This window comes from Falco cherrug, chromosome 19 (assembly GCF_023634085.1).
Source record: "Falco cherrug isolate bFalChe1 chromosome 19, bFalChe1.pri, whole genome shotgun sequence".
Classification (NCBI taxonomy): Eukaryota; Metazoa; Chordata; class Aves; order Falconiformes; family Falconidae; genus Falco; species Falco cherrug.
The window spans coordinates 6,888,072-6,912,947 of record NC_073715.1 but is presented as its reverse complement, the minus strand read 5'-3'; the positions used below and the strand labels follow the sequence as shown (position 1 = coordinate 6,912,947).

General features: G+C 51.1%; 1 protein-coding gene across 7 annotated transcripts in view; it reads left to right on the top strand.

The window, feature by feature from the left end:
* The window catches only part of HDAC7 (histone deacetylase 7), a 91,543-nt gene that overhangs the window by 20,763 nt on the left and 45,904 nt on the right, over positions 1 to 24,876 (top strand). The window contains exons 1-2 of one of the 7 annotated variants that reach the window (XM_055696475.1): positions 12,053 to 12,262; positions 13,662 to 14,079. The exons of 2 other annotated variants lie outside the window; for them this stretch is intronic. Coding sequence is in view for 1 of the 5 variants with exons in the window: in XM_055696468.1 (XP_055552443.1) it covers positions 20,676 to 20,778 (103 nt within the window). In the remaining 4 variants the exon portion in view is untranslated. Of the gene's footprint in view, positions 1 to 12,052; positions 12,263 to 13,658; positions 14,080 to 20,448; positions 20,472 to 20,565; positions 20,779 to 24,876 lie in introns of those variants that run through there. 4 more of the 7 variants (XM_055696474.1, XM_055696472.1, XM_055696469.1 and 1 more) reach the window with 4 other exon arrangements.

Genomic DNA, 24,876 nt, shown 5'->3' with positions numbered 1-24,876 from the left:
AGTCCCCAGCAGCCCTGGCCTGTCTGCCATGGCTCCCAGAGGGCTGGGGGACCATGGAAAGGCTGTCAGCAGCACTGCCAAGCAGGAAATGGGAACATGACCTCAGCCTGAGACCAAAACTCCCCTTCACTTGGAAGTCTGGCCGCTTCTGCAGCAAGGCTGCTTGCTGGTGTGGCTGCCATCTCAGCTCCACTCGTGGTGGCTCCAGGGAGCTTGTGATGCAGGAGGCTCACCAGCAGTGCTGTGTTGACCAGCCTGAGCTGTTCTTCTTGATAGTCTCCCTCACAAGAGACTTTTGGGCGAGTTAAAAGCAGAAACCACCAGGACTGGCCAAGCTGTGGGTAGGAGATGGTTGCTCAGCAGCCTTTGGGCATATCCTTGCCCAGGGGTTTTAGACATTTTCATCCTCACAACTTAGTATATTTGCTGCTTTGGTTGTCATCTTTAGCACTCTGAACGTGCTCGTTCAGCAATTGTCAGAAGTCAATTTGGGCTTCTCTGTGGCTTTCGGAGGTGCTGAGGCATTGACAAAAGTTTTGCTGTCAGATCTGTGGGGCTGGGGGGAGAAGAGGAGGAGAGCTGGTGCCAGACTGACTTCAGAAGGTGGACTCGTTGAGTGAAAGCAGCTCCAGGCTGTCAGGAGCCACTGGGTTTATTTGCCTCACCAAATTAATTGTGGATCAGGCACTTCACATTCACGTGGACCGTGAGCTCTGGACGTTTCCAAGCAAACTGCAATGGCATCTGTACACGTGTCTATGTCCACTTGGTGGCACTGCGTCTGCCTTGGGTCCTGCAGGTGAGGCACCTGACCTGCTTTTGGAAGATGCTTTCAGATCCTCAGATTAGGTTATGCTACAGGGAGTGACCTGGTGTTAGTTGTAGTTGGTGATGCTCTGGGTACCTGAGCTGTGTGGCTGCAGCCAGGCTCTTCATCATGCTGCATGGCAGGAGGAGAAATGAGCATGAACTGAAATAACAGAGGTTCTGGCTGGATGTGAAGAGAAACTTTTTCCCTGTGCTGACAGTCAAGCATTGGAATAGGTGGTGCAGGCTCCATCCTTGAGCCTTTCAAAACCAAAGCCCCAAGCAACCTACTCTGATCTCAGCTGTCTGTGTTTCAAGCAGGTGGTTGAACTAGATCTCCAGAAGTCCCTCCCAACTTGAATTGTGCTGTGATCCTATAACAACTCTTCCCGCCATAGTAGGAACTTTGCTGCTTATGCTCTCACATCTCAACACATCTGCTGGCAGCAGCTGGCAAGTCCTTCTCCCACCCACCTCATTGGCCATCAGGGTGTCCAGATCCTGGCTTTCTCAGTGTGTCTCTCTCAGCAGACTCTGAGCATTATACAATCTGTTTCACGTTGCCTGTTTGTGCTGCCGACATGTTCACTGGTGAATCAGCACCAGCCTTGGCAGGAAGGCTGGGAGCTGAGGTCATAGCTTGGTGGATGGAAAGATTTGCTAGCACAGTTGTTCATTTCTGTGTGTTTTCTGAGCAATTTTGAATAGAAAGGCAGGTATCCACTTTCCCCTGCAGACCTGCCTAGCCTGGTGGCGCAGCTGCTTTGCTAAGTCTGGAGAGAGCTCTCTGGCTGTTCAGGTAGATCCTGTCCAGGAAGGGGACAACACAGTTGCTGTCACAAAGCTTTAAAACATACTGGTCTTCCTTCTGTAGCCTAATCCAGCCTCCCAGTATTTCCTATCCCAGGATGGCAGCACTTGGGTGGGCTTCACATTCTTATTAATAAGCAAGCAGGTATTGATTCAAGCTATTGAACTGATGGAGAAAGTACCTTGGCCCTGGGTGGATTATAACATCCCTTAAATGCTCTTTATTTCTCACAGAAATCTGTTTATCCCCAAGTGGATCTTGCTCTGCTGTTGAATAAGGTCCTTCTGCACTGAAAAGCAGAATTATATTGCACTGTTGCTCCTGGCAAATACCTCTGATTGCAGTTCATTCATCCTATAACCTGCCCTTGGATGCATACAGTGTCTCATTACACAGCAGGACATACAAAATCTGGATCTTCACTGACCTACTCTGAGGTTTTACCACCCTTCTTCAAGGCCTGCCAAAGCCAGGGTCTGTCCTTGTGCCTTCAGAGTTGTGTTAGACTTTGGTGGAGCCAAGCATGTAGATTTGCCAGTGGGACTTCCCTGAAGGCATGAATTCATCTCACCTACCTTTAGATGTCTTCACCTGAGCGTCACTTCAAGTCAATAGAGGGGAACAGCTTTTCTAGGGCATGAGTCATTTGGGCTATTTTGGAGATGAACTGTACCTGCTCTGCCCAGGGATTTCACATGTTGTTTTTCACTTGTGTGACTGATACGGTGCCCATGGAAAGTTGCCCTCCTAGGTCGGTTCAGTTGTTTTTTCTATCAGCCAGCCTATGGGAAGCTGCTAGATTCAGATGAATGTTTTCCTTTTCTAACTGGCTTAATGAGAAAGTCACAACTGCCCAGGTCAGGTTAAGAAGCTGCCATTTCTTTTTTAGCAGTTGCTGCCAGGTTTAAGTAAACTTGGATGATTCCTGTGCCCAGGCAGGCTCTGAGGAGCTTTAATATGAGGTGCAGCTGTCTTTTTTGTGCCCTCCTAGTCAAAGATCTGCTTTATACACCTCAAAGGTTTGGAGAGGAAAAGCTACTTGCAGAGACCTGTGAGCCACCCAAACCCCCTCTCTGCTGGGGAACCCTCTGGCCCCAGCCTTGCGGCAGGGGCCAGGGGAGTTGGGAAGGGCAGGACCCCAAAAGCTGATACCCTGAACCCTTTCCAGCTGGCTTTAACCCTTGGGCAAGTTCATGCTTAAACCTTTAGAACGCAGGATGCTTGGGTGGTCTCCAAACCCACCCTGAGGGTAGAAGAGGAGAACACATTTTTTGCTGTAGGTGCAAGACAGGCTGGCAGTGTGGACCCAGGGTGGACTCTGGACCGGTGGTCAAGGAGGTTGTGCCGTAACTGGGGGGTTACAGCCTCTGATGCCAGTGTGCCCAGCAGCTCAGAGCACTGCCCGGAGCACGTCAGAGGCTTTTGTTCATTCTCCTGGTGTTTAGGAAAACACGGTTTTGCTGGCTATTATTTCTTTATCTGGATACAAACCCTCTGGACGTTTTAAAGGGAAATAATTTCCAGTCACTCAGGTGGTGACATTTGCAAACTGCCATAAACTTAGACGATCCCTTTCTGTGAAAAAGGCAAGGAAAAGCACATAGGGGTCAACATATATGTACAATGGGCTTTCATGTGACTGCCACATCGGAGTTGCTTTTAAGGCTATGTTAAAAAGGCAGAAGTTTATAGAAACTCCTGTATAAGTTGGGCTGTGCCTTGCTGAAATTGGAGGTGCTGCGGATTTGGCACCCGGCTGTAAGGGAAACGATGAAGCCACAGAGTTACTGCATGTGCTCCTGCAGTCGGGAGAGGGCGTGCAGCGTGGGGCCAAGGGCAGGGTTTGCTACAGAAACATTTAGTCAACTGTTTCGAAAGCTAAATTCGGAGCTGCTCCGGCTCCTTCCCCAGCCCATTGTTGTGGTTTTACAATCACATTTTCCTGTTTTTAAAACAAATGTTTTTCTCTCCCCTGGGGCTGTATGAAAGCCCCACAAGAGCAGCGAGGGAAGGTGGCCACAGAGCTGTGCTGGGCCTGGGGACTGCAGATCTGGAGCTAACCCACCCGCAGGCATTGCCCCTTCCCTCCAGTTGCTCTTCGCTTAGCGCAATGTGTGGTAGCACTAACAACAGCGGGAGGCTGAAACAGGCAGGCAGAAGTGTGATTTTTTAATAATTTTTTTTTTAAAGTCGATGGTTCCTCTTTGCTGTGGTTTCATGCTCCGCAGCAGGATGGTGAAGGTATTTTTGTAGGTCTTATTCAAGGAGTGTCTATTTAAAACAAACTTTAGGGCTGCCAAGCAAATGTCATTGTTCAGTTAAAAGCACAGGCAGAGAGGATGGGGCTTGTGGGAAAATGGGTCTGCTGGTGGCAGCCCCTTGAGGGTTTCTGCCAATTTGGCTGTCTGGCAGGTGCTATGAGGTCTCTGATAGTCCTTGGACCCCAATGCCCAGCTGAATCCATACAGAGGATGGACCCTCCACAGCGTATGCGGTGGCAGTGCAAGACAAGGGCCTGCGGAGGAGAGAAACTATTTATTATACAAGTTCCTGTATGCAGAGTGTTTGCACGCTCCCAATGTTTTGCAATTAAATATGAATAGTTTTACATTTACTGAATTAAAGTCAAGGAGTTTAAATGCTGAGCAGTAGCTGATGCCGAGCTGATTCAGCCATGCCCAGCATTTCCAGGCAGGATGCAACTTTGGGCCAAAGCTGCACCAGGAGTGGCCTACCGCCTGCCCAGTGTAGCCAGGACCTGCTCAGCCCCTGCTCTGGCCCCGTTTCCCTTCACTTGTACAGCTGAGGCCCTGAAATATGAAACACAAACCCTTCAGTGCCCAGGACACATCCTGAAGACCCGACCGATTGCCCACCACTCGGTGCGTTTTACCCAAAGCACCGCTTGGCGCTTCCTTCCCAGCCCAGCCATGCATTGCCCAATGCATAAGTTGCTGCTCTCATATTGTACATCAGCAAATAAAAAAAGGCATCAAACACTCTTGTGGCCAAGTCAGCAACTTGCCCACCTGCTTGCTGGGTCAGCCAGTCCTACTGCTGCTGGCAGGCTCAGCAGGTTGGCCTCAAACCATTCCAAGCATCCCAAATTTAGTCCCCAGCAGAGAAGAAAAGGCAGAATAGGGGGAAAGGAGAAAGTCTGTGATAGAAAGGTAGGGATAGAGAGGAATGCTATAATCCCTGCTTGTTGCAGCAAGCAGGCTCCCCGCTGCATTTGCAGCCACAGGCTGCTTTGGTCAAGCCATTTGCCGAGGGATGCCGGGTAGCACCATGTCAGGCAGCACTCTGTGGTGTCACCAGCACAAGGCTGGAGTTGAGGCCAGAAAGAGGGAGGTTTTTGTATAGGATCTGAGGAAACAGAACAGGATTTCCTTCCAATTGCATCTCCAGACCTGCCAGTGCCAAGACGTGCTGCCTTGGGTGCTGTGTTAGCTGTGGCCCCACTCTGGTGTGATGAAGCTTGTGCAGATGTGGGGAGCAGAGGCAGCTTCATCTCCCCCACCACTCACCCAGTGAGGTGGGTAATGTCCCTGCCTTGGTCTGTAGGTGGAAGATAAGGGCATGCTTGGAGCAGATGCCATGTGCTAGAGCATTAACAGGACATCTGCAGCTACTGAGTGAGAGCAAACAGTAATTTTCAGCATCTTATGATAGGCTAAAGCATCCTACTGCCAGACTGAGTTCCAGCTGCAGCCCAGGGAGGCCAAAATACATCCAAAGCAAGCACAACCCCATTTTCTCCCGGAAAGCAGGATAAACCTTTTTTTTTTTTTTTTTTTTTTCCATATTTTGTGAGGTCTGTAAGTGACCTGGGAGGTCCAGGCCATGCGCAGCCCAGGACCAGACCTAACAAGAGCAGAGCTTTGTGGTTGCAGGGCAGGCAGGTGGACAAGCTGTGTGTTTGGGATGGAGAGTGTGTGGATGGAGGGAGGAGGATGCAAATCAGCACAAAGCCAGGGTGGAGGGTGCTGGGCTGCCACTGAGGCTGTGGGTCCCACCTGCAGCTCTGTGCACTCCCCTCTCATGTTCATGCAGCCCTTGTTTTGCTCAGGTAATTATGGAGCCAGGGGATGCAGTCAGTCCTGGCGGGGGACTGCTGGCTGCTGTTCCCAAATTTTACCAAGTTTTTCCCTGTGATCAGCAGGACCCCTATGCTCGAACACAGCCCTCCTGATGCCAGCAACAGCCAGGTGTTCACCCAATCACCTCTACACACCACAGTGGACATACCAGGCAGCTTTCTCTTCCCAGGGCTCCAGTTAGGACAGCCCCATGTCAGGAGAAATTTGGCTGCAGCCCAGGTTCCCAGTGTGGCTCCATAAAGCAGGGCGGGCCAGGCAGCTGTGCGCACGTCAGAGGATGCTCTCCTCCAGGGAGCGTTGCTCTTGCCTGATCGAAACCACAGTCACTCCTCACCTGCTGCAGCCACCACCTGTGTGGCCTCTTGCTGTTCCAGACTCCTGCTTACGGTGGGCAAAGAGGCTGCAGGCAGCAGATGTGGAAAGGGGAGTGCAGTGGTTCTGAGCTCAGGCAGGCAGGAGGCAGTGGCTGGGGGTCTCTGAGATGCCCCTGGATGGGGGATGGAGGCTGAGAGAGCTGCTGAGCATAGGGCTGCCCGTTCCCCCCATGCACAGGTCTTCCCCAGGCATATGCCCAGCCTTGCGGCTCCTGCCATTTAGGAGGTCAAGAGTGAACCCCCAGCCCTAGAGACATTTCCAGCCTTACATTCATGTTCTCCAGCTCTCTGGCTTGCTGCATGACTTGAGAGCATGGTGTGATGGGTGGGAACTGAAGAAGCACACCTGGCTGCTCAGCAAAGGCTTTGGTAGGGAACCACTACTGTTGCCCACCATCCTTTCCCTCCCAAGCAGACCAAGACCTTCTCCTGGCTCTCCTCCATCCCAAGCGTTGAGGCTGAGCCTGCATGGGGATGCTGCAGGAATCCTCCCTGCTTGCCATGAGCCAGCTGCAGGGGAGCTCAGATGAGCCCAGGCAGCCTTGAGTGCCTTTGTCTCCTTCGCTGGCACTCTGAGGGCTGCACAACTTGTGGGGGTGAAGCACGTTCATCTCTGCGGATCAAAATAGCACACTTCTTCCACAACCAGCAGCGGGTTCTGCACATGTCCCCCTGCCTGGCCACAGCAGAGCCCCAGCTTTGCTAGCAATGGTGTGTAAGGGAGGAGAGACCCAAGAAAGGGAAGCAGTGCCTTGCTTTCCAGGCTAAAAATACTGCCTGTGCTTCCAAAATTATCTTGGTTGAATGATCTCGATTGACCCCATGCTCCAAGGCTGCCGGCTGGCTCAAGTTCCTATTAATTACAGTTTCAGCTCTGGCCACCTGGATGGAGGAAGGTCTTGGTGGGATCTTTTTGCTGTTGGAGGTGGATTTTGCTCTTTGTGTGCAGGTAATTTTTGCATGGGGTCATAAGAGGAGGAGCCAGGGTGGTTCTTTTCAAAACATGAATGTGGAAAAAAATCACAAATTTCAAAGCTGAATACAGAGACCAGAAAAACTCCAGTTTTCCAGCCCACCCCAAATCTGACCTGTTATTTGAGCTGTTATTTTGTAAGAGAAAAACAGCAGCTTTCTCCAGGATGCCCTGAGGTAGATTCCCATGGGTTATGCTGGAATGGGGAGCAATGTGCAGGAATGAAGGCGCTGGCTGAGGTCTGGAGGACCAGCCCCCAGCTTGCCCTTCCCAATGTGTTTGAGCCTTTTTGAAGGATGAATTTAAATGAATCTAGGGCAATGAACAGGAGAAAGAGCAAGATGGGGAGGATGAAACCCTTTTTCCTGCTGCTGCCCAACATAAACCATAGAGAATGGTCCCCACTAATCACACTTTTGGCTGGTTCCACTGAGTAGGTGAGGACAGAGTGGGCTTGAAGTGTGGACCCCCTGGCCGGGCAGGTGGTGCTCGGGCAAGCCCTCGCAGCCCTGGGAGCCCCCTTGGTGCTCAGCAGTGGGTTCAAGGCAGCTCACCTATCCCATATTTCTGGTTTCCCATTGCTCATGCATCCAGAGAGGCTTTGCAACTCATTGTGTCATTCTTGTCACCGCTTTGCTTTGTGGCATGGTCCTCACGCGGTCCCAAAGCACAGCCCATGCTGGGGCATATGTAGACCCCCTTCCCAGCAGGGGTCTGAGCCTCCAAGCAGCCCCCAGCACGTGCTGGCTTCTCTGCCAGCCTGGGAAATGGCCAGTGCTTTTGCAGCTCATGAAATCAAGGATGTCAATGCTTCCCCCACCAGTCAGCTTCTTCTACGGCACCGATGCTGAGGTTTCCCTATTATCTCCCCCAGCTTGAGTTTGGGACTCATTTACAACCACCTTTAATGTCCAGCACTTCTGTTCCAGTGTTATTTTCCAAAGTGGAGAGGCACTAAGTGTAACCTCTGTAATTATGAGTTATTAAAAAAGCTCTTGTCCCTTCCCTCTATCCTGGCTATAGACTGAACTGCTATCAGTCCATAGGTGTTGTCTGAGGGTCATGCATGTCCTCAGACGAGCTTTTGCCAAGCATTTTCAAAATGAAACTGCGGATCAATGAGGTTTTGAGAGTTTGGAAATGAAAGGCCAATCTGGAAGAAAACTGGCATAAATAAAAGGGTAGGAGAAAGCCCCAAAGGTGAGAGGCACCAGGAGTGGCTGCAGTTTGAAGCTTCACGGAGTGCTGAAAATAAACTGCTTGGCAACTGGGGCTTACAACTGCGTGTCAGCCTGTGTGCATGCATGCATGCATGCATGCTTGGTGTGTAACTTCCTATATTTGATCTGGTATCCTAAGAGTGAGCAAAATAGCTCAGCAAAAACACAGCCACTGCCTACCGGTGTTTCAATGTTTATCTTGCTACATACGCACTGATTGACCTCTGAAGACACAGGGTGCTGCAGCTGAGCAGCTGCTCCTCCAGGTCTCGCTCTGGGATGAGGCAGAACTTTGCTCTGCATCTGAAGTGATTTCTTCTTTGGAAAAGAGAAGTGTAATTCAGTGGTCAGAGAATCCCCACACTTTGGATTTCCTGGAAATGCAGCTGTTCTCTTACAGAAGAGCTGTGGCCAAATAACTGCCATCACAGGCTGTTCACCCCATGGTTAGCAAGGAAATCTTGGGTGATACTGCTGTGTCTCTGAATGGGTTTTGAAGCCCCTGAGCACCAGCTCATTTGCTCTGAATTTGTCTCATTTTCTTTGAGGTGCTAGGTCCCCACCATGTCCTGCATGGGGATGCTCCCACTGTCCTGCCCTCAGCTCATTCCTTCCCATCCCATTGTGTCTGGCTGCAACGAGAACTGCCCCCACCCAGCCCCAATACCCCCAAGAGGGCCTGTGGGTGAGCTGCTGCAGCAGGATGATGGGAGAGCCCCGACAGCAGCACGAGTCACTGGGAAACATGCAGGAGAAAGGCTTGTCTTAAGCCTGCAATTTTACGCTATTTAGGAGTTTTACTTAGGGCTATGCAGAAGTGCCTATGCAGTTAGGTTTGCAAAGCTCTCCTCAGGTTAGGGCCTTCTGCCAGCATATTTACTGCCCCTTTTCTCAGCAGTTTGGTGGCTTGGATAGGGTGGCTTGGCTTCCCAGGATGGGGAAGGGGGGACGGGGGGACGGGACGGGACGGGACTCAGGGTCAAATTTGGCTTCTAGCAACAAGGATTTGAATTGTATTTTCCCACTTGCCCAGGGTCCCTCTAACCACTCAGCTGAGGGATTACTGGAACAAGCTGCTCACGATCCCTCCTGTTGAAGCAGGTCTGCTCTATATAATAACTTATGTATTGAGTATGAGACAATTTGGGTCCCTTCTCCTGGAGATGAGGGTGCTCCCATGGGTGAGTAACCTGAGGTTTGGGTCTTGCTCTACCAGTTACTGTATTTGCAGTACAGCTGCTGAGATGCTCAGGGTCAAGAATAAGCAGGCTAGAGGGAGAGGTGAGGGGAGCTACTGTGTTTTAGGATGCGGAAGAGGAGATGAAGGAGAGGTCTAACCACAGCTTACTACAACCTGAGGGCAAGTACAAGATGGCAGAGTCAGCCTATTCCCAGTGGTGCCGCATGTTACAACAAAAGGCATCTGGGACTGTCTGTGGCTGGCTGGCACAGGCTAGACAAGTGGAGGTGTTTCACAGCCCTGGTGTGGGCATGCAGAGAGGTGGAACATCTCCATCCTCGGAGACAACCAGCCTGAGTGAAGCAAATCCATGACCACCCTGCTGTGGTGGTGGTGAGGGTTCTGCTCTGAGCAGGAAGCTGGAGTGGAGCTTCCAGAAGTCCCTTCCCACCAGCACTCCAACTCCCGAGGCATCCGCCTGTCCCAGGGTTGCTGTAGAACTGTTGTTTCGAAAAGAAAACATCACCCAGTCCCAATGGGATGTAGGAATGGGAGGTACTGAGCCTGACCAGAGTGTCAAAAAGCCAGGATGCTACATGCTGGATGATTGAAAGACAACCTAAATATTCATGTGGATTTTAAAGCACCTGAAAATACTGCTCTGAAAAGGAATGTTTAACTCAACCTCAATTAAAGAGCTGCTACGCTCCTTAGGTTTAAGGCAGACTGCGATCTGTGTAATATTCTGGATTAATAGCATTTAGTTTTCAAAGAGAATACACTTAAGACTAATATAAATAGCAGTAGAAAAGGATGGAAACCTTCATGTCTCTTTCCTGCTTGCACATCCCATATCTTTCTGGAGCCACTCTTATTTTTACCAGCTGGATGTATCAAATCCAACCGATGTGGCCACTTGAAAGGACTTGTCACTGGTGACCGAGTCCCAACGGCAGGAAACGGCACCAATCTCGCAGAGACGGCTCTGCGTTTTCAGCTTTGGGTCCTCTGTGCTGCCATACAGCTCTCACTGCAGGCTTTGCTGGATTTCAGATTATGTAAGTAAATCTGTGGTGGAAGAGTCTTTTCCAAAACTTAATTAAGCAAATAAGTGTGGGCTCAGGGTCCAGCTGCGAGAAATTTTAAATGTGTAATTCCTGGTTTGTCCTTTTTAAATGTGTCTGTGAATTGTACTGGACTCTCTTTAGCAAAGAGCATCACCCTGCCTGAGGTGGCAAGGTTTGGGAAGCAAGGTAAAAAGCTGTAGTAACAGCAGAGCTTCTTACCAAAGAGCTGTTGCTGCAACAGGTGAGTTTCTTAAGTTCCTGCATGCAACCAGCCTGAGCCTTACATTTTCTGTGGCTGGGATATATAAGCTGTAGCAAAGTTTCTCTGTGGCTCACTGATCTCAGTAAGATTGGTTTGGTAAGACTGAAGACAGTATGGTTGGCAAGGAGGAGCCTTTGAACCCCCCAGGGGTTAAATTCAGCGAGCACCTTACTGTGTGACTTTTCTATGGAGTTAAAAAATGTTAAGATAGAACTGAAATAGTCTCCATTTGAAGGAAGAATGTAAACCAAACATGGCATCACGTGTCCAAGCAGAACACAGCTCAGACAGAGCACTGCTCCAAAGGCAGCAGCCCCAGCAGCTAAAGCTGCCACTTGCAAATGCTTTTAGGTACTTTGATGGTGGGTTTTATGTCCCATCGAGCTATCGCTGGGACTCTGCACTGCTGTGCCTTGTAGTGTGTATGATGCTTTTCTGTTTGGCCTGCATCAGCTTGCCACCTCATGCATGTGTGTGCACCAGGCACTGCAGGACGAGCACTGGGAAGCCTGTGCGTGTATGCATGGCTGTGGGAACACACAGCAGCTGAGAACCACAGAGCATCCCACAGAGCCACGACGAGTGGCAGTGGCCAGGCACCACAGAGCATCCCATAGTGCCATGATGAGCAGCAGCACCTGGCTTAGGCCCAAGGCTGAGGGGCTCTGCATGCCCATAAGGACAGTTCAAGGAGCCCTGTTTTAGCTCAAGGAGCCCCATTTTGGCTCAGGTGGGTGAATTCCGGTTCTCCCTGAAGTGCAGGAGTCCCAGGCTGGTCCCAGGTGCAGGATCCCAGGTTAGAATCATTCAGGTTGGAAAAGACCTTTAAGACCATCGAGTCCAGCCGTTAACCCAGGACTGCCAGGTCCACCACTAAACCACGTTGCTCAGTGCCAGATCCACGCGTTTTTTGAACACTTCCAGGGATGGTGACTCCACCACCTCCGCAGGCAGCCTGTTCCAAGGCTCGACCACCTTTTTAGTGCAGAATTTTTTTCCTAACGGCCAACCTAAACCTCCCTTGGCGCAACTTGGGCTTGGTCCAAGTGCTTGAACCCCCCCGGCCAGTCCTAAATCTTTGAACGCAGGCGAGCGCCTGCGCTCCACTTCGCAGCTGCACGGTCCTGGGGAGGATGCCGGCGGCGGGCGCGGCTCGGCCGGGCCCGGCCCGGCGGCGGCGGCGCCATTGGCCGCGGGGCGGCACCGCCCGCAGACAACGCACCGTGGGCCGGGCCGCGCCGGGCCGTGCTGCTCCTCCCCGCCCGGTTCCGGGGCGGTGGCGGCGGGGCAGGTGGAGTAGAGCCGGCAACGGAGCCCCGTGCCCGCCGCCCAGCCCATGGAGCCCCGCGCCTCGCCGCCCTGCGCGGCCCGGCCGGGGGCCGCCCCCCGCTCCGCCGCCGCCTGAGCCCGCGGACGCGCCGGCCTCGCCTTTGTACCCGCCGCAGGCCTCAGCCCGGCCCAGCCCAAGGTAGGCACCGGCCAGGCGGGGATGTTTCCGCCGCGGCGGGCGCGGGTCCGTCACCGGGGCGGGGCGGAGGCCTCTCCGGGGCCGAGACCCCGTCCCCATGCGGGAGAGGCCTCCCCTGGGCGAGGCCTGGCCCCGTTTCCCTCACAGCCCCGCGGGGCGATGCCTGCCCCTGGCCAGGCCCCCTGAAGGGCCGTGCTTGCCCACCGCCCCAGGCCTTTCACCCCTGGGGGCTGGCAGGCTTCTTGGAAGGGGTGCCGTGAAGCCGGGCCCTGTGTTGCGCTGGGGTTGATGAGCCCCCTCCACAGCGGGGAGCTGCCCGGTGTGAATCCAAGGGGTCTCACTCCTTGGGGGTGTTGGACCCCTGCGGTGACCGCCTCAGGGTCTGCAGCCTCCAGCCACGGCTGGGCTGGGGGTGGTGCAGCACCCGGTGTCACAGGAGGGTTGCTGGCGGTGCTGTCACCCCTGGTGTTGGAGTGCGTCTGGCGTGCCAGGCTCCGGGCAAGGAAGCATCGGACAGCCCAGCACACAGATGACCCTGGCAGCCATGGAGAGCCTGGGTCAGTGCCTGGGGATGCATCGGGTGATTGTGCCTTCAAGAGCAGTTGATCCATCCCGGTAGGAGACTGTGTCACATGCAAATGCACACGTGTGGCTGCTGGTGTAAGCCTGGACAAGCTGCCAGAGCCAAGGGAGAGTCTTCAGGCTCAGGAGTCCCTGACTCGTTGGTTGAATGAGGTCTGCAGACCTGCGGCCACCTTCCAGATCAGGTGTTTCAGTATGGTAAACCTGAGCCTGTTGTTTGCTGGAACATTTTTGTTCTAATCCTGTTGCCTTTCCCTTCTGAAGGCTAGCTGCCGCTTGCAGGGAGCAAGGCTTCAGGGGCAGAGGAGTGACAGCACTAACAGCTCTGCTGGGTTGTGTCTTCCTTGGGTGTATTTACTGAAATGGTATCTCTCTCTGAATATGTTCTTGACAAAGGATGTAAGTAGCTGTACTGGGAAAAGAGCTGTCGATACCCCAAGTAGCCTCGATCTGTCTGGGGACTGAGCATATGAGCCAATGCAGCCCACAGATCTGTGAATTATCCAAGATTTGCCCTTTGCTGGCAATCCTCAGGCTCCCAAAAAGCAGATCTTCCCACACCTTTTTCCATGGTAAAGGTATTATTCAGGGTTTGGGCACGTTATGAGGCTCTGCTGAGTAACGGGATGTTGGGAGGCTCCTGCAGAGGGGCTGTTGACATGTGCTGGACTTGGCTCGGTGGCAAGTGTGCAGGAGAGACAAGGTGTCACTTGTCATGGGAGAGGTAGGGAAGTGAATGGCTGAGGATTTGGACGGTGCAATAGTTTTTTGCCCAACTGGATGATCTGTAAGTGGTTTCTGCCCTGTGTTCTAGCAGACGGTCAAAGGAGCACAGTCTGGAAGGATGGGGAGGATGGGCCCCACTCTCTGAGGGCCCGGATGCAATGCCTCTGACCAGATGTTTGCAGAGGATTTCAGCCTGGAAATCACAGCCTTTCTCAGGAGATCTCCAGTGCTTCCTGGTTTGCAGTGAGAATCAGAGGATTTCAGCACTTCCTACTCAGCTGCCTGATGTGAGCAGGAAGTGGGAGCATGAAAATGGCAGCAAAAGTGCTTGCAGTGAGGCTGGAAGCTCAGCAGGCATAAGTGCATGGGACGATAATGAAGTTAGATCTGTCCTGAACATGCTTCTAAACCTTTTGGACGTGTCATTTGGCAACAGACAAGTCACAATGTTAGAGCTGCTCTGTGCAAGTGTGTATCTCATCCTGGAACAGCATAGCAGGAGGATGGAGGTGAGTGTAGGTGGGGGCATGTGAGTGTGGTTTTATTCCTGCAGTTTATTAAATGGCTTTGTTGCATCCTACAGGGGCTAGGACAGGAACCTCCCCAGGGCAGGGAGAGACTTATGCTTTGGGTGGGTGCTGGATGCTGTCCAGTGCAGTTCTGATCCGGTAGAGGTATTTCAGTGCAACACAGTGTTATATCTGGTTAGCAAAGTGTTAAACTTCATGTCCTCCTGAGATTTCTGGCTCTGGATTTGTGTTGTGCCTCTGGCAGAGATGGGGAATTCAGGCCTGCGGTGGCTGGAGCATGGCTGTCCCAACTGTGGCCCTGGTTTCTGTGTTCACACTTCAGTGGGCTGTGGATTGGAGTAAAAACCCCGGTTATATCTGGTGCTAGGAGTGGAGGGTGGCTGCTTCAAGTCTTTTGAGGTGGCTCTAGGGGTGTGAGTGGCCACACCAATGGCTTTGGGATACATGGCTTAAGCCAAACAGTTCTTCCACCATGGGGCACTGGGGTAGGAACAACTCTTGGGAAGCTGAAAGCCAATGCTGCAAAACCTTAACCATTCAGAAACTGTTGAAAGAAAAATGAGATTTGAAAATGTCAGTAGTAAGGAGATGTTGTATATTTGGAGTCTGTGGCTCAGATTTTCAGGCTTTTTCCTGTTCGCAATGGTATACGTGCTTTTTAAGAGGGTCTGGGAAATCCTGTGATCATTTATTTAACAGCTGGGACTTTGGGGAGGGAAAAAACCCAAATGCATGTGTTGGCAATACTCCAAAACAAGGCAGCTCCTTCTGCCCTGTTGCCTGACTCTCACAGGGGAGGTGTGCGAATCTTCTATTCAATCTCTGGTTCAAACGTCGAGACCTTAGTTTTTCGGATCTGATTTATTACCTTTTGGTTTCCATCCAGCCCTGTAGCTGCTCTCTGCTACAGAGGAACGGAACAGCACAGGATGGGTAGGTGAGTCAGTCCTGCAAGCTACAGAGTGCTTCCCAGTGTCTATGCCTCATTACCTTGCTATGCTCCCTGAAGGCAGGAATGCATCCTTCCCCAGTTCAGGATTTGCTGGCTTCCTATTTGCAGTTTCTTTGCTGACTTTTGTGTCTTTAGTAAAATGGGGAGATGACAGATGGCTGGAGGAGCGTGTCCTGGCCTTGCCAAGTTCAAACAGGCTGGTTGCAGCAGGGTGGGCTGGTGTCAGACTTGAGCAGCTGTCTGTGACCGAGGCTTTGAGAGCCGTGCGTGGTTTGGCTTCTGTCTGGCAAGCCCCGTCTCTCCTCTGCCGCTCTGACTGTCCTAAAAATACTGCAGAAACCCCTGCTGCTTACAGCCTTACGGAATGGCTGTAATGTTTTCCTGCCTTCACTGATGCCTTAGTGTATGTGGTTTGTTTCTGGTCACCCTGCTTCCATCTCTTTGGATGTATATGGGCTGCTCTGCTGAACTGCCTTCCCCGAAGAGCAGGGCTGGGCCTGGAGTATGTTAGGGACAATTTTGTCACTCAGAGAAGGTCTGAGTTGGTACATTTGCTGCATGATGTGATGATCTCATGAGGCTTTCAAGGAGTTGTAGAGTTCAGGAGGTGTTTAGGGGCTGGTGGGATTCAGTGCCAGTTATTAACATTAACTTTTTAGCAGAAAAGCTTGGGTCGTCTTAAGCTGAGCCAAGGAAGTTTAGGGAGAGCAGTGCTGGCTTGCAGAATGTAGGCAAAAGATTTGTTTTCCTTCTCTGCCTTGGAGAGCTCCATCTTCACTTGAAACTGTCTTCCAGATATAGCAGCAGTTGCTAACACTGAATGAATGCATGCTGAATTTAGGCAGCTCTAAGACTGCTCTATGTTGTACAGGATTTAGTCATTTGGGTTTGAGTTTAGCCAGAGCAAGTGAAGCTACTATGATTGGGTGGCATTGTCCTAGCTGTCAAACTATAAATAGCAAACTGAGCCCCAGTGCTTGTTGAACTGACTTTGGAAATTTCCCAGGCTCACCTTGGAGGAGCAATTAGTGCCAAGGCACATCTGCCCTTGGCAGAGTGGGGCTGAAGACAGTGAATGCTCAGCATGATGCAGCAGTACCCGTAAGTGGGTTGATGGGGTGACAGTTGGTGTGAGTGCCATATGTCCCTGTCATTGTGGTCCCTGTTGGGCGATAACTGAGGATGCTGAGGAAGGAGCCTTGAGTCAGTGCTACACTGTTACCCAGAGAGGTCTTGAGCCAGGAGGGAATATCCTAAGTGAGGATCTCCAGAGAGGTCCTGATCCCAAGGAAGGGATGGAGTGAGATAGTGTCTATCTGTTACACTGTGATGCCTTAACATATCCATCATGTGTATCTGTTTGTCCCCCTTATCCTAAAAGTTTAGTCTGTCCATGTTCAAGGCTAAGCATGGTGGATGGTGCTCTCAGCCTGTTGGTGCTGTTGTCAATGTAGAGAATTATGAAGGTGTCTCTGAGGCTAGAGTCTTCCTTGGTATCTGGCTGGCTTGCTTTTTGTACCTCAGCACAGTGGGAAGCCATACCACTCACTCGCAGGTGGATACGTTAGGCTTCATCCTATGAGGTGTTTGTATCCAGGAGTAGGAATGCATGCCAGCAGGAGAATTAGCTCTTCCACAGGGTTACATTGCACAGTTGGATCAAAATACCGCTCACATTAGTGCAGAACAAACACTGCTACTGGTCTGGTACACGGTCATGCTTACCCTGCAGCCTCTCTGTGTCGCAGTAAATGACAGCATTGTGCTTCAGGGGGACAGAGGCTTTGTGCTGGAAAGGTGGGTGCTAAAAGTAGAGAAGAGGAGGGTGGAGATACAGTTGGGGGAAGAGCTGGAAACCGAGAGTATCTCACACCGGCTTCCAGAAGAGACTCATTTCTCTTGGTGGAAAATTTTTTACATGTGCAGGGTATCCCTGTCAGCAGTGCCTGCCTGGAGCATCCTCACAGCATTTAACCGGTGAGTGGGAGTCACTGCTAGCCATATGTGGCTCCTAGTTTTTGGCGGTGTTAGCCCACTGTTAGCTGGGCTGTTTGTGCATTGCAGTGTGTAACTCAGGATCAAAAAAGCTATCCCGGTTTACTGTAGCTATCCTAAAGTAATACCACAAAACCAAGACCCAAACCTTAGCTTTTTTTAGAAATTACTCTATCGATGTTATAAGGCATGAAATAAGCAGGTAGGGCTTCCTGATGCATTCGGGTTTCGTGACAAGATTGCTCTCACCCGTACTGATTCAACTGGGTCACGTTAGGTGATCCTGGAGTTTTCATTCATCTGTTCTCCCACCTTCCTCTCCTACTTTGCCTCTTTAATTTCCTTTCTCCACCTTCCCTTTTACTCAAGTACACCCAGTTCTCCCACAACTCCCCCTCTGCAAGGACTGTGGGTAGGTGTTCATGGAAATAAAACAGTAGGTGTCCTGATCTGGTTTGTGTTCTAGTTGTAACTAGAAGGATATCAGCCTGTTACTTGGGTCATTGAGAGCAGTGTGCCCAAGGAGCCTCCGGAGCATCCTGCGGTCCTGCAAGTGTTTTGGAGTTCAAGTCCACAGAGGGTGGGAGCAGGGCACTGGAGCAGCCTCTGGGGAGGAGTGGACTCCCTGATGCTGCAGGAAGGAGTTGGGACCTGGTGCTGGGAACAGTTCTCTGGGGGGTGTTCTTGAGCCTTCATGGAAGGAGAATCTCTTACCCAAGGGAGGGGAGAACAGTGTTGATGCTGTGAGGCTGCTTTTTTAAAAGCCACTGTTGCATAAGAGCAAAGCCTTGGGCAGCAGAGAAAACAGTAGAGAACTTCCTAGCAATCATTCAAGACAAAGTGAGCCTTGCTCTCTGAATGTCTTCCTTTATCTGTATTCTGAACTTAAAGGCTTATGTAAATTTTACAGGTTTGCTCAGGGCTTGATGCACTTAAGTTGCAGAGGATGTGTTTCCATCCGTAGCCTGGGGGTGCAACTACCAAGTGAAAATAGTCTCTTCTGTTCCTGCCACAGACTCTTTTCTTCATCTAGCTGCCTTCAGCAATTCTTAAGAGGCCAGTGAAAGCTCCTGCTTTCCAGTATTATCTTCTGCTGGCTGTAGGGTTGGAATATTTACAGCAGAGAGGATATCTCTGAAGTAGAAGTGTGTCCCTGCTCCCTTGACAGCCCAGAGCAGAGGAGGAGCACTGTTCTCTCACTTCCCTTGCCTTGCTCAGTCAGTTTTTGCTGTGTCATTTTTTGCCACCTGTGTGGGCTCACCCTTGGTCCTCTGGCCTCTGACCTTGTCCCAGGACTGAGGCAGGGACCAGCATATGGCTCCTTGCTGTCCCAAAGATGTCAAGGGTGGAGGCTTGACTATTTCTGCAGGCACTACAGAGCATCTCGCAGGAGCCTCTGCTCTTCTTGGGGCTCATCTCCTGGCTTCTGCTGAGCTCAGGATCATGCCTGCCTCCTTCTTTTCCTTCTTCAAAGACTGCACCAACGTGTCGCTGCAGCGGTATAGGGGTCCCCAAGTGACAGTGTGGAGGTGCTGGTGGGCAGACTTGCAGTATGGTCCATTTGCCTTGAAAACTGCTTCCACAGAGGGCACAGTTCTCCATGGCTCAGGGATGCACTGAAGCCTGGTGAACCTACCGGGCACTCCTTGTGTGCCTGCAGTCAGACCCCTTCGTGGCTCTGCTGCTCCCCTCTGTGCTGGGCCTGAGACTGGCTGGTCCTCCTTGTCCATGATGGCACTTCTATCCCCACAGCACAGTCGCAGGACAGAGCTGCCATAAGCTGGAGGTGGCAGTGTCCCAGAAGAGGGGTTCCCCATGCTGAGGGACGTCCCTGCCACAGTGTCAGGGTGGTTGGGTTTTGTCTGAGTCCCTGCAACCATGTGGCTGTCACCTGCTGGCATGGAGCGGGCAGAGAGGACAGCAGCACTGGCTCATGCCACTGTAATAATTGAACTGCAGTGTTAAGCAAATCTGCATCTTGTGATCTTTATTCAGAATGCTCAGCCTCTTTGAAATTGTGATTTAATACAGGCGGTTTGACAGAGGCCTTAATAAGCGGTTGCTGTCTGGATGATGACTGGAATTGGAGGTGCTGTGTTCCCTCAGATGCCCTGTGTAAGTTTTGGAGGGTGTTTTTATCACAGACTAAGCTGGTCAGTTTGGGGAATAAAATTACTTAGCACTGTAGGCTCTGTCAGTCCCTGCTTATGACTTATTCCTGTCCAAAACCCGGTAGAAAATACATTTCTCGGTTTTGAGTAAGCTGGCAGAATATACTGGCCTCACAAGTATTCAAATGCTTATGCTGATGAGATGGACACACTACGAACTAGCAGAGAGCTGCTACAGGGACTGGTACGAGGTGGTGAGCTTGATTTCCAGAAACTGTAGCTTGTGTGTTTATTTTCCCAGTATCTAAGGGCTGAAATCAGATACGCTCCAAGAGTTGCCATTTAAATTTCCTTGCATTAATCTTAATGTTGGTTGCTAACTGAGACCAGATTTTTCCTAAACACATCTGGTGACTGGGCATGATCGCAACCCTTTCTTCTAAGGTTGTGCTACGCTGAAGCACTGCAAGGTTCTCCTTGATGTTAGAAAGGAAAGACAAGGTTTGGGATTTGTGGGTGCTCTGGTTGCTTTGGTCGCCTTGAGGCTTGGCTCAGCCACATGCAAGTGCTTGGTCACAGCAGGATCCCTGGCAGCCCCACTCCATGAAGGTGCTTGAGCAGGCTGAACCAGTGGCAACGTGCTTTGCTTGACATGGGCTGTGTGGCGGAGCTGCAGGCAGCACAGGAGGCAGACTGCTGGGTTTTTGCTGGATCCCAGATGGGGAAAAGCAGTGGCCACACTGGATTGCTGCCCACTGGGGTCCAGCTCGACAGTTCTTGGTGGGCTCAGCTGGTCCTGCGGGATGCTCAGGGTACCACTGGGCTGGTGCTGTGCCCGGGAACAACCTGCTTGGTATCACACTGCTGCAAACAGAGACCACAGCTTGGGTTTTGAGGAGTGAGCTGGCAAAACAGTGTGATGATGGCCTTGGGGATTCATCACAGCATTTACTTTGCCTGAAAGGCATGCACAGTGGCTCTTACCTTGTTACCCAAATCTTTCTCGGTGAGGTGAGAGTTGTTGTGCAGTTTCCTCTTTGTATCCTCTTATGTCACGCTGCTCCGCTGGCCAAGTGTGATCAAAATAGCTGCCAATCCCAGTAGGTTTCACTTCAAGGTCTCTATTCTTAGCTTGCTGGTTAGCTGAGCAAGCTGCATTACTCAGTAGTCATGAGTTCAAGGTCCATAGGGTAAAGACTAGCAAACTTATGCCATGCATTTTTGTTTGTGTTTCATGGCAGCTTTGAAGGAACAGCTTGGGCAGAGCCCTACTCAGCAGCCTCAAGCTTGTGCGCTCAAAAAGAGTGCCACATGTACGTGAGTATGAAAAAGAGTTGCTGGATCTGGTATACATACTCCGGAGGAGGCAGACTGCTCAGGCAATGGGATGACTCAGTACGCAAGAGTCTGTTAAGTGGCCTATTGCATCTGACCTATCTATGAGCAGCCTTATCAGATGTGTCTTACTGCTGCACTGATGACATGTGTGGCAGGAGTGAAGCAGAAGTGCATATGGGATGCGGAGCAGTAGCTTCCTGGGAGCAGAACTAGCTGGATGTTCTCAGAGTGTTGCACCAAGGCTGAAGATATCTGCCACGCTGGTGATGTTCAGCCCATCCTGTGAGTGCCTTTCCCATCACTGGGGGATTTTTTTTCCTTCCTTGCATGGCTGTGAGTCCTCACTAGTCAGGTAGGCTGGCTAAAGGTGTACATGGGAGCATACTTCTGTACGTCACACGGAGAACAGTTCACACACGGGCCTGAACTGAAGCTCTGATCTGCATCTGGTGGACGCAGCCACTACTGAGGCAGGTTAAGTAAGGGCTTTGAAGTTTTGATTGCCTGTACGTAGGGACCCAGCTCGGTGCTTATGTGGGAGTTTTCTGCAGCCTCGTGACTGCAGGAGGGGAACAGACAGCATCAGTCCCAGTTATACCAGCAAACAGAGGACAGGCTCATGTGTTACCTGCTCTGCCTTTTCTGGCTGTTTCATTGGGAACTCACCATTTACCCACCAGCTCTTCCTCAGATCTAATGAATGTGCTGCCTAGATGGGTGCAGAGATGGGTAGTCCTTCAGCAGGACTTAGCTATTTTTGAGTGTGTTTTGGGAGAGATCTTGTTTTCCAGACTTCACTTAAATTGCTTTAACTTTTTCAAACTATTGTTGAAGCTGCCTGATGCCAGCTCTGCTGGGCTTAGATGAGTTTCCACCCAGAAGCGGAGCAGGCACAGCGTGCTGGGGTTAGGGAATGAGCAGGAGCAGTGCCCTGCATCTGAAGGGTTTATGGCACAGGAGAAACAAGTCCATCCTGGGGGCAAAAGGTGCTGGCCATGGCTTTTGCTGTGTGCTGTGGGGTGGTTGAGGCTGTGTATGTGGGGTTGCTGGGGAGTGAGTGTTGTGTACTGTTTGCATCCTGCCTACACTGCGGGTAATGGTCACGTGCAGACAAGGCCTTTGTCCTGTGCCTGACTACTTTTTATAAAATTTATTTTTAGGTGCTCTCTGGCTTCCTCTTCCTCCTGCACTGTGCTGCACTCCCTCTTTCTAACTCCCTCTTCTAGGATTGCTTTTTGAACAATCAGTTCCTCCTTAAACCCATTTTTGCAGGCCTTTGTCTGTGCTTGGGAGCTGGCCCAGTTTAGCATTAGCAGCTGCTGGCTCCTTCTGTGGGTAAGCAAGAATAAATAAAGGTTTACACTGAATGAATCACTTGAGCCTTATCTGTCTTTCAAATTTGGGACAGCTGTACAACTTCTGCATGGAGTCCGCTTGGAGGGCACAGAGGCTCCTTGGTAAAAAAACTTCTCCTGCCAGTGGCCAGGGCTTAATGGGTTTGTGCTGCTGATCCGTGTGCTGCCTCAGTGAATTCTCTGTACCTCGCTGAGCTTTATCCTGTGTTTGGTTACGAAGCACAGCTCTGGAATAACTCCCTTTCCTTGAAGACTTGCTCCACACTGGCTTTACTTAGGCTCCCGTGGAAGTTCAGTTTTCTGGATGCTTTGAGTTGTTTGATCACTGTGTGAAAATGTGGATGCTGGCTGCAGAGCACCGTGGTGGGAACCACATCATGATTGAACTTGTGTAGTAGATAAGCTCTGAAGGCAGATAGTGTATGGTTTGTGGGGAGCAAGCTGTTGGCATCCCCTTGGGCTCTCCACTCAAGCAAAGGGACATGGCGGACTGTCAACACTGCAGGAACCGTGGTGTGGCTTTGCTGGTTTAAGAGGAGGCAGGATTTGTAGATAAGTAGCATTAGTCGGTTTAATAACAGAAATGTGGGAGAAGGGAAAGGAGCAGCACATAAGTCTTGGGCTCATGCCTGAAAAATTTTAGTCTGACACTAAGGTGGGGAGTTGCACTAGGGTTCATATTTTGCTGAGATGAACAGGAGAGTTTTTTCTCCCCTCCTACTGCTATCCTCATATTCTGGCACTCTAGATCAGACGTGGTCTATCCTCTTTCTATGCAGAGAGGCACCCTGTCTTAACGCAAGTCTCACCAACAGATCTGGTGGTATTTAGTGGTTTGGAGGGAGTGCTGGCATGTGATGAGCCTTGCGCACCCTCCTGCAGCCTAGTTCTTCTCCCAGCTCACATCCTCCAGTTGTCAGAGCTCATCAGAAGAAGAAACAAGCTTAGACGCATGATGCAGTGGTGGCAAACTCCTTGTAGTTCCTTGCAATTTCCTTTTTTTTTTTTTTTTTTTTTTTTTTTAATACTTCAGAGAATATGTGCCGCAGAGCCTGCTCATGGCCTTGCACCCTCACAGACACTGCAGGGAGGTTTTGGCTCTGCAGCTGGATAAACCATTTGCCTGTTGTGATGTTTGGAGCCATTGTGCTCTTGCTAACTGGAGGTGTTGGTAGAGCTTCCTTCATGTGTTTGTAACCTGCTTTCCCAGCTTATCTCACCCCACGCCAAAGGCCACGTGTTAAGACCAAGAGAGGGACTTGGTGGCTTGGTGGCTTCAGTAAAGTAAACTGAGGACACATTTGCATGACAGAAGTCCGGCCTTTCTGGTGGGCCAGGCTCTGGCAAGTGTAGATGGCTCTATCCTTCTTGTGGTAGCAGGGGCAAACCTTGCTGTTTACTCGGCAAGAAGAATTAGGGGATTAAAGTGGGCCTTGGCTCGTGAGTGCAAGGGGTTTTGGCACTTTGAGTTCTCTACAGAAGATTTCCTAGGCTGTCTTGACTGCTCAGAGCTGGGCTTGTAGTTCCTGCGGAGTGTATTGAGATGTACAGAGGATGCTGAGTTGTCCAAAGGTCTTCTGCTGCCTTATTGGAGACTTCCCTAGGGCTCCCTGGAGCTGGGCTTGCGCTGAAACAGTGATTGCCAAGGCTCTTGGGCTGCTTGTGATTTTAGGACTAAGGTAAGGTCCTGGGTGAGGAACCAAACAGGTGCTCATAACAGTGGTGGCAAAATGAGGTTGTGTTGTGGCAGGAGTTGTTTCCTTAGTTGCACATGAGCTCTTTCCTGCAAACCCCCGATAGATAAACTGCATCACTTCTACAGAGTCTGGAAGCACCTGGTTGTACTTGTGACCTGGCCTGGGAGCTGCAGCAGAGTGGGGAGATGCAAGGCTGCCTATCTTAGGTTGGGAAGAATAACCCAGAGACCCTTTCCACCTTCAATACGGAATTTTGAAAGGGGTCTGCAGGATGCTGAGATGGGACAGCCATGCTATGCATGGTGAGCTTGGCTATTATCTATATCTTTGTCTGGTGTGGAAGTGGCACATCAAGTTTGGTCATTGGCAGGAGGCTCTTCTTCCATGCTTCAATTTCCAGCATAGGATGGGCAGGCCCAGAGACTTGGTGGGAGAGGGGTCTTGAAAGGCAGGTAGGGAGGCAAACCTTGCTACTGTAAACACAAAGACTGGCTCCTGAGACATGGGGAGGTCTTGCTCTGAGCCCAGGGAGCTGCAGCGTGGAGGAGGAGAGCACAAAAGTGGCACCAAGCACATGGTGCTGCAGAAGTGAAAGACAGGCCAGGGGGACACAACAGTGACAACTCCCCAGCCAATGCAGTTTTTTTAAAAAACTGAATTTTTTCAGCCTTTCTGAAAGCTTTCCATGCATTAGGCTGGCTCTGTAACCTGCCCTTCAGGCCCAGGCTGGGGCCAAACCCATGGATCCTTTGCATGAAGGATTTCTGAGGGATACCCCTAGCTAGCTGCTATGAGCCTGTATCGATTACCACTTCACTTCTGGTCTCCCTGCCTGTATCAGGCAGACTCTTGAGTGCCCCAGTGCAGGGGTAAGCAAACAGGGCTTGTACAACCCTTACAACCTGCTTTTCTAGTATGACAGACCAAGTCTCAGACACTCAGCCTCTTTAAAGCAAGTGTACTCAGAAAGGGTTTGGCTTTTCTTCCTATAAGTAAGTTTTAAGCCACTAGCTAGACGGTGCAAAAGTCCTTGCTGGATTTGGCCAAACAGCTCATTGCAGAGCCGTTGGAGGTCGTCTGGTGTGGCGGGTCCATCCTTGGCTGTGCACCAGATGCGATGGGCATGCACAGGTGCCGAATCCCCCTTTCCTCATCAGCTGGATGCTCCATAAAGGGAGCAGGAATAATCCACCTGGATTAAATCACAAATCTCTCTCCTTCCATCTTCAAGGCTCTGCCATTGTAAACAGCTGCTTACTGGAGTAGGTAAGTGGAGGCAGCGCACTCCTGCCAAGCCCTCGTGTCCGCAAATGACTAAATCCTGCCTG